At 44.5% G+C, this 9459-nt stretch overlaps 1 protein-coding gene across 1 annotated transcript; it reads right to left on the reverse strand.

Annotated features, from left to right (window-relative positions):
* Positions 1-2519: 2519 nt before the first annotated feature.
* Positions 2520-7757, reverse strand: lrrc4.2 (leucine rich repeat containing 4.2). The gene is made up of 2 exons (XM_044194784.1): positions 6318-7757; positions 2520-6165 (listed from the first exon to the last, which is right to left on the reverse strand). The coding sequence occupies exon 2, from the start codon at positions 6042-6044 to the stop codon at positions 4044-4046; it is 2001 nt and encodes a 666-aa protein (XP_044050719.1). The 5' UTR covers positions 6045-6165; positions 6318-7757; the 3' UTR covers positions 2520-4043.
* Positions 7758-9459: the final 1702 nt, after the last annotated feature.

Raw genomic sequence — 9459 nt, forward strand, 5'->3', positions numbered from 1 at the left:
TCATTCTTGTTATGAAAAATCACATTTATCCTTTTGTAGAAGCTAAGACATTTAAGTAGGTAGATATTTAAGAGTACGCGCGTAGGCTCGGGTCAGGCCGAAGTATAGAGGTATGGTAAAAGAGTGCAGTCAGGTGTAGGCTGACTAATCAAGTGTTGAGAGAGGGATGAGAATTGAGTCTGGCTATTTCTCACTTCTATGAGGACCATGTATAATTTCATACAGTCACTTTGTGGGCACAAAAAGGCATCAGTCAGTGGAGCAACTGTGACAGAATTTCTGTGGCCTGCTACCTGACCAACACGTCTTACTGCTGAGGACTTCATTAACAGATATGGATCTTGAGGCTCAAGGACTCGTTCCCAACAAACCCTTAACCTCATAGAACGCTGGCTGAAGAGCCTTATCCCAGCCCCTTTTCTGTTGTCTCTCTGCAGATCCTATCTAGCTGGAGTGAGACAAACTATATAGTGGCAGCTTAACCATTCTTTTCACCTCTCCCATCCCCTGCCAATATGGATAGCATGAGCTTCTGACATACTGCTTGCTTCAAAAAGATGCATCACATCTTTGGCTAAAGCTTTATCAGTAACCCATGGGCTGAAAATCAATAGTAGGGAGAAGAAACAGGTGGGCATTAGTGAGCATGCTCCAAAAGACTGTGCGAATTTGTGACAGTTGCTGTGCCAAACAAATAACAAGAGAAGGAGAAGGAGATATAGAAAGGGAGCAAGTAAGAGGCTGCCTTAAAACACAACCTATCCATGCTATATTGAGGGGGTTTCAGTCAACAAGTTTAAGTCAATTAGCATGTGATAAAAGGGAGGGGACAGAGAAAGGGAGACGGCAGCAGTTATGAGAAGACATCTTCACAGCTCATTTGCAACAAGGCAACATACAGCGAAATTCAAAGCATATGACTGACTCAGCTGCTGGAGATAAGGCAGCAGCAACCCCAGAGAAAAGATTCATAGTAACCCTACTGATGCTGTCAGGGAAGGACTATTGTCTGGGCGCTTGTTTTCAGCAGTTAACACAATGGCCATTCCACTCCAGCCCTCACCCTCTTCACCCTCAACACTGGTGCAGCAAACCTGAATTGACTGAATGGTTGATAGTATTGTGTTAATTCTGGACCTGCCTCCCCTTTTGCACACGGAAGAGGAGGAGGAGGAGGAAGAAAAAAGGAAGTAGTTGTCAGTGTTCCTATATGTGGCTGGTTATCAGACACATTAAAGGCTTTACAAACAGCCAATGGCCTCTTATGAAGCCGCTAGTATGGCCAGAGCCACGCTGTGCTGGGGAAATAATAAGAGTCTGCTCTTTTTCAACCCACACATACTGTAACAACCAAGAACATTCTGTTTTGTCAAAGCAAAGAGCAGCCATCACATTCTGGCAGTGATTGAATATTCAGCAGTGTATTGCGCTCACATTTTGAAGAAAATTAAGAAACACTTGACATAGTCATAGGAGTTCCATCTGCTTGTTGAGGCCCACCTGTACTCACACACTGACATGTGCTGGCAGAAAACACTAGCACCTCTCCACCCATCCATTCAGAGCTCCAAAGAGAGAGGAAAACCTCCAAAAAGAAAAAAAATCATTAGAGGTATTTTCGTTATGCCTGCAGCATGTTTTATATGCCTTAATTTGTTTATAGGTATAGTACATCCTATTTAAACAATACAAATATTTAAAACAAATTAAATAAACCCCTGAGAAAACTGACTCCCACTCAACCTGTATTCTAGACTGTTACATAATTGATTTCCCTGTTTTGTTTTACTGCACCAGAAGAGTACCTAATTTAACGCAGTCATCTTATTGTCAGAGGAAATATGCATATATACATCTAGTATCATAATGCCTCACAGCACATGAGTACCCGTCTCTTGATGGTACAGGAAGTTCAGCCTGGAGGTTTTAAATGAAGCCTTGGTGTTCTGTCAACTCACCATGCTCCATAATTATCCAAGGGGTCATACTGTAATTTCCTCTTTATCCCCAAATAGCCTCAGCAGGAGCACTTTTGTATTGCAACATAAACCTTTTCAATGACCAGTAACCTGCAGGGTTCAATTGCATTTGTTGAAATCAGTACAAAATAAGGAGGACTGATGAGTGGTTGTATGAAGGGCAACAGTATAAGGTCATAGGTAAGGCATCTCAGTCACCACAGAGACACTTATTTATGGCAGCTGACCTTTTAACTGTATGACGAAGATAATTCAGATTGCGCAGAAAAGCACTGACACATACAGCATTTGCAAAAACTAAATAAAAAAAATCAGTCTGCTTCTCATTGTTAGGTGACATATTTAGATTCTGGAAGTTCTTGCTTTGCTGAAGTAGGCTCGTATTGTACCTCACATCATGATGAACCACCCACCACTGTGTTTCTAATTATGAAAAAACACAATATATATTTTTTATCACTTGATGTTCTCACTAAATGTCAGATTCCAATAGGAATTAGAACCTGCAGATGATAAGGAAAAGAAACCCACAAACTGTAGAACTGTGGGATACATGTATTTTTCCCCTTCACAGTCACTGAGAAATCAATGTTAAGAACTAAGCTGAGGCATCAAAGACCAACAGCCTATCTGACCTGCATAGAGCCCCACTGTGGGTTATAATGCAGCATTGTACACCAGTTACTTAAAGACCCATTCATGCAGACACTAAGTAAATGCATAGGACCGTAAGATGGGGGGTTTGGGTATAGGATTTACAATACTGCCTCCACCCTTTACAATTAAACAACTTACACACAAGTGGAAATATATTCAGAGAAGAAAAAAACATCAGATGAAAATGTTTCTGATTAGAGAAATACAAACCAACGGTTTTTATTTTTCATAGCCTCCTTTGTCTCTCCATAAAAATAGTGTTGCTCAAAATAAACTGTTAAAAGAAAAAGAAAACAAAGTCATGTTTCAATGTAGTCCATGGAAAAGCCCCGGTATCAGACATTCATTTTGTTTCACTTCAATCCTGTGTTTTTTTCTCCAAAAGCAGAATGGTCAGCAAAGCTCTATATCACTGCACCACATGTCTGTTCCTTTGAAAAATTAGCATTGGAATGAGCCCTTGCAGAGACAAGTCAGGCAACTGCTGTAATGCATTATTAAATTAGCCCTAAACACTACACAAGCCATTAAGAAGCATGTAAAACCTAAGGGAAAAGAAATAATACAAAACGCAACCAATAACAGAACAAAGTATTTGCAACAACTGTTATTAGCCTGCACTTCATCTTTGCCAGTTAACACCAGTGGGGAATCATGTGCACACTAAATAAACATGTTTAGATACGCTACAACTAAGAAGCACTGGCTCTGTCAAATAAACGCATCTTTGCTCCAGCGAACAGAGGGTTAAACCTTAGCTGCAGAAATTCACTGCAGTCCAAAAGCATTTGGCCGATAGCTACTGAACAGCACATTCTATCTGTGCTATTACGCTGCTATCCTTGGACAAATGTTTCTATCTATCTAGATTTTGCTTGTGTGTCTTTTTGTGTTCCTAAGTCTGGAAATACCGTATTATTGCATATATTTGGCACAGTAAAAACTGGAGCTTACATTTGGGGCTGTATTTAGAAACTGGTGCCTGTATAAAGAGTTTTTTACTGCATCCTAAATATGGTCAAAAAACAAACTAAATGCCTCTTTTCCTACAGTAGACAGTACCACCTTCTATTATCAATCACAAAAGCAATTCAGTATCTTTGTCTTTTTTAAATAGTCACCAGTTAGTAGAAAATAGTTTCAAATTACTTTCTTTTCTAATATAATCTCGTGTCTCACCACTGTCTCACAATAGTTTCATTTATATATATTTGTATTTTTTTCATATTTATATACTTATACGTTTAGGCATGTACAAGAAACAAAAAACTGTCTCTGTTTTGCACTTCTGTACAAAAGAAAGTTACCGTTTTGTTCTTTGTGCATTCTATTGCATGGACTGGTGAGCAGATGGGTGGAGAGGAGAGGTTAGGGCAGAGTCAGAGATAGATCCATAGGGAGCATCACTCAGATCTGGGTCTCTTGAACCTTCTCCTTGCCGTGAGTAGTCTTATTGATGTAGGGATCAGCAATGGTGCTGATGTGGCTGTGATGCTGTCTGACTGAGCGATGAAGAGAGTTGTTCTGGGTCCAGTGGGCTCCGTAGCCCCCTTGGCGGGACGAGGAGGAGGAGGACACGTACCCAGGCTTAAAGGTGTTGCTGTTGTGTTCCACTAATGTAGGCAGTACCAACCCTGTGTCATCAGAGCCACTAGATCCGGAGGTGGGTGGTGGAACAGGAGGAACTTCGTCCTCCATCTGTATGATTTCTATGGTCCTGGCTGCTGCCACCGTGCTCCTCTGTTGATGCCGCTTACGCAACTTATAGAATGCTATCAACATGGCAGCTGCCAGCAAGGTAACAGCAACAAAACAGCCAATGATGATTTTGGTCGTTTTCATCACCTCATCCAGGCTGGCGGCTGGCTCACTAGGGACTCTGGCAGTGGGGATTGACACCTGCCTTGGAGTCTGAGTGTTTTGGAACAGCACAGTAGGTGTAGAGATGAAGACAGGCTGAAAGACAGAGGGCGAGGCAGGGATAGTAGGCTTGGGTTTAGGGGTCTCCTCCACTGTGGGCTCCAAAACTTCCACCGTTACGGTGGTAAAATAGGACAGATTAGACGTGTTGAGTTCGGCATTGCTGACGTTTAGGTAGGCCGAGGCATTGGAATTTCCTGCCATGTTGCTCACCATGCAGGTGTAGACCCCTGTATCTGATGGGAGAACGTTGGAGAAGTTGAGTGTCCCATCGTTAAGGACAGATATCCGTGGGTGAGCCGACCCATGGGTCAATACAGTCCCATTAGGGAGAAGCCATCGGACTGAGCTCATGGCAGCTGTGCGACACTTCAGTTCTGCCACCCTCGCTGCTGAGATGTTGAGATCTCTAGGAGCATCGAGTATGAATGGTGCCGAACACTGAAAGGTGGTCTGATCAACTTCCACCAGGTATCGTCCTCTCATGTGGGCTGGGGTGTGGCAGCGTCCACAGCAGGTGGAATTTGTGGGAATGTATTCTCTGAGCCACCAGGAGAGCCACACTACATCACAGTCACATCGCCAAGGGTTGTGGTGCAGGTGTAGCTCCACCAGGTACTGTAGAGGGGTGAAAAGGTTATGGGGGAGGGACGACAGGTTATTATGGGCTAAATTCAGCTCCACCAAGGCTGTGATGTCATCAAATGCATTCCTCTCAATGGTAGTGATGGCAGAGTTCATAATCCACAGTTTGCGCAAATTCTTAAGCCCATGGAAGGCCCCAGGCTTCAGTTCAGGGAAAACATTCTCTGATATTTCTAGCTCCTCCAATCCCACCAGTGGTGAAAGATGAGGAAACTCCCTCAGGTTGCACATCCCCAAATTGAGGTACTTGAGGTTTTGAAGGCCCTCGAATGCCCCATCAGAGATGTACTCCAACTTCCTCAGTTCTCCCAGGTCCAGTCTCATGAGGGAGGGGACACGGTTGAAGGCATAAGAGGGGATGCTCTCAATGGGATTGTTTCTGAGCCACAACTCTCTCAACTTTGACAGGTACTCAAAAGCTCCACTGGGTATGACCGTCAGTCTGTTGTCAAACAGCTCCAGGGTATTGAGGCTAGTCAGGCCATTGAAGGCCCCCACTTCAATCTGTCTGATAGTATTTCTGCCCAACTGCAGAACCTCCAGGTGATGCAAGTGCCTGAAGGTATCTGCCTGTATCGTCTCAATGCTGTTTTCCATCAGATTCAGGTACCTGGTGTTGGCTGGGATGTTCGGAGGAACCCTAATCAGGCCTCGGCGGGTACACACCACCTTGCCGAGCTGGTTAGTGCAGGAGCACACACCTGGACAGTTCTGTGGGTTAGCCGAGCCCAATGCAGGGTCTGTGGACTGGCACATACTGAGAGCAGGCACCATGAGGGAGAGCACGGCGAGCAGGGCTGCGTTCCAGGTAGGCTGCACACTAACCTGGCCCAGAGGACTCATGGTGTGGACGGCTCATTATTTTGCATGGTGGGGGGAGACGGCACACACCAGAGGACAGACCACCCTAGCCTGGCTGGAGCAACTCAAGGCTCCCAAGTTCCATCGACAGTGCAGGGGGATGCTACATCAAAATTAATGTGTGAGAGAGAGAGAAAAGAAAAAAGAGGGACAGAGGGGGAGACAGAGTGAGAGAGATTAATACAAAAGAAGTAGCAGAGGAAAAGCAGTGCAGCAATGTAAGAAAAAGGTTGAGTAACAGTACCAGTGACGTACCTCATTAGTTTGGAAGTGGTCCTTTTTGCCTCTTTCCAAATGTTAAAAGCAACAGTCATGCATCACGTTCATTTATAATTCCCTTCCATGGAAAGACATGAGATTGATGTTTTCTTGTTTTCCCTTTCTAAGAAAGTGAGGTGGCCCTCTATTAGCCAAGGGTACAAAATGGCTCCTGGTTTTAAAGACTGAGAGCAGCATGAAAAGCACTCACAGGCAGAGATAAGGCCATGAAGGCTTGGCAGGTGCCTGGATCCCTTCTGCCCCCACTAACTGCCACCCTACCAAGCTGCAGACTCCAAAATGCAGCTCCTCTGTGGAAACATTACAATGATCCATAATGCAGTTAAACGCGACAGAGGAGGAGAGAAGAAGTGACCAACTGAAATAAATAAAAATCCCCAGTTCTGTCGGCTCCTGATACATGTGTTGGCTCGTCGGCTGGTCGCCTGTTTGGTGGACAGACCTCCCTCACTGTGACTTTGCCAAGGGCTAGTCGGTCGCTGATTAGCCCCGTTGTGACAGAGACTGAGAGACAGAAAAAGGCTAAAGAACTCCCGGCACAGTCACCCCCCTCTCCTCTCCTCCTCTGTGTTCCTCTTGCTTCCTCCCAACATTGGGCTGGCCCTGGTCAGAGCAGCTGCAGGCTGCCGTGTGCACAGTTAGCAGTAATCCGTCTATTCCTCCTGGGAGGAGGGGGGGTTGGGGGTGGTGGGAGAGATGGTGGCGCTGGGTGGGGGGTGGAGAAGGGGATGCGCTGCACTGTTGGAGCTTCGCAAAAGGCGTCGGAAGAGAGAGAGAGCACTCTTGTCCTCTTCTGCAATGAGAGAAAAGAGAGGATGATGCTGGGAGGATGTGTGTGGAAGTGGGCTCCTTATCTGTATCCAAAAACAGAGAAAGGTATTGAGGATTCTTCTCTCCACTCGCTGTCTGTCCCCTGGACTGTCTCCTGCAGTGTTCTTCTGTATGCTTATTTGTTAGTTCTCCAGGGCTGAGGTAGTAAGTTGTGGCAGTTAGCCATGTGTGTGGCTGTCAGACTTGCGGCTGGCTGGTGGACTACTGCAGTAGCCAGAGTAGAACAGAGAGAGAGAGAGACAGAAAGAGAGAGATTGAGCGAGAAGGAGAGAGAAAACCACTGACAGATCAAGAGCAAGAGAAAGCTAGAGTGCGCGAAGGAAAGAGTGTGTGAGAGCGAGAGATGGAGAAGAGGAGGCACGAAAGCACTCAAACAGGCAGCCCACCGTCACAGAAGCAGCAGGAACAGCATTCTAATCCACATCTCCTCTTCTTGTTTATTCTCCAATCTCTCTCTTTTCTCTATCCCCCCCCTCTGTGTCAGTGTTGCAGGCAGCTAAGATGCTCGCTCTGCCCCCTCCCTTTGTCCTTCAGTGGGAACGTGAATGTACTGCTGACGCACTCCTCTCAGCTGCTCAGCCAGCCTCAGAGCAGTGCATTGGTTTGATGCAGTGTTCCTGTGTATTAACACATTCAACCTCCCCTCCTCCCGTATCCCTCCTTCTCCCTCCCCTCACTGTAACTATCTTCTCCTCTCTTTCTCTTTCTGTCTCAGTTTCTCACGTGTTCTGTCCCTCGCCTTCTTTTTTTACTCTCACTCTCTAGATCACTTTACCTGTGCCGATCTTCCCCTCTCTCTTGCTGTCAGTCTCCACGCCACCTCCCCCCAACCTATCGTTAAAATTGAAAGCCTCCCATTCCAATGTATCATACAAGAGGTCAGACTTTCTACTCCAACTCCAGAGTGGTTTTGTGTTTTCTGTCTGGTGAGCGCAGCAGTGCACCACTGTTTTCCAGAGGCGATGCGGTTTGCTGCTATTCCTCACCTCTTGTAAGGCACAGTTTGGTGAGTGTTTCCCTCATGCATTTTTACCATAAAGACAAACAGACAGATTTGTTTGTTGTATCTGCTTTACTTATTTTGTCAGTTGTAGAGGATTAATTATGTGTGTGTGTGTGTGGGTGGGGTCCGTGACATCATAGAGGACTGAAATGCTGACTCTGCTTCTCTGTGTCTGCTGGGCAGTCTTCTCTTCAGGGAGGAGAAAGATGAAAGAGCTTGCACACAGTTATCTCTTAGAAAGATGAGCGAGAAGAAGACAGAAAGATAGAGGAAAAGAGACTTACAGAGAGTGTGGGTGAGAGAGATGGGGTCGGGTAGGAGGAGATATATCCATGTCCTTGGTGAAATGGGGGAAAGGAGCCTATAGAAGGAAGAAGAGAAGAAGGTTGAGGGAGACAGATGAGGGAACATACTGCATACTAGCCTCCTCACTTAAATGGCAGAGAAAGACAGAAAAAGAAGGATGAGGAGTAGGGGTGAGGAGTAGGATGGACGAGAGTGTTGATAGTGTTTAGATTAAGCATCATTTGAATGCAGAAGAAGGAGTCTCCCTCTCTGCCTTTGGTTAATGACCACACTATCTCCCTCTCCTTTCCTCTCTTCTGTCACATATAAATTTGCTATTGGGGTTGTGATCTATACAAAAAACACAAAACATGCAGACAATAATAAATGTGCCACTGTCAATTCCAATTTTAATTCCAATTTATGAAATAAATAGGACATGACTAGGATTTTGCATTCCACTATGTAAAGATGTTATTGAAAAATGCATGCTCCGTGTCCACATTGGACCATTAAGTGATACTGAAGCTAATTTAAATGGATGCAAGATACAGTTTACAGAAGTAGAGCATGAGGACTAATGCATTTGTGTTATTGTATGTGATCCCTTGTTTGTGTTAACATATGTGAATATGAATAAAACATCATACTAAATAAATGAGAATGCTCAGTATTATCCTCTGGATACTTCTAAATGAAGTAGTAAAGAATGTTACTCTTCTCTATGCATTTTACTTGCAACACATTCATTTTAATCCTGCTGCATTTATGTCACCAGTCAAAAACAATGAACAAAATGCGCTTGGTCTTGATATAGAAGAACTATAATGTTTCTTCTCTTTTAACCTTCAGCAGACCAAATTGATTCTGATTGATAGAATGCATTCTAGCCCTAATATGCTTTTTTTAATTGTATCATGTAAAGTTTAAAGAAATGCATTGCTGTTCATACATCGATGACAATTGTGTGCACACATTTATTTTATATTGCACATGGTT

This window comes from Siniperca chuatsi, linkage group LG4, assembly GCF_020085105.1.
Source record: "Siniperca chuatsi isolate FFG_IHB_CAS linkage group LG4, ASM2008510v1, whole genome shotgun sequence".
Classification (NCBI taxonomy): Eukaryota; Metazoa; Chordata; class Actinopteri; order Centrarchiformes; family Sinipercidae; genus Siniperca; species Siniperca chuatsi.

Coding starts and splice junctions, on each gene's coding strand:
- lrrc4.2 (XM_044194784.1), bottom strand. CDS start 6,044: ATGAGTCCTCTGGGCCAGGTTAGTGTGCAGCCTACCTGGAACGCAGCC.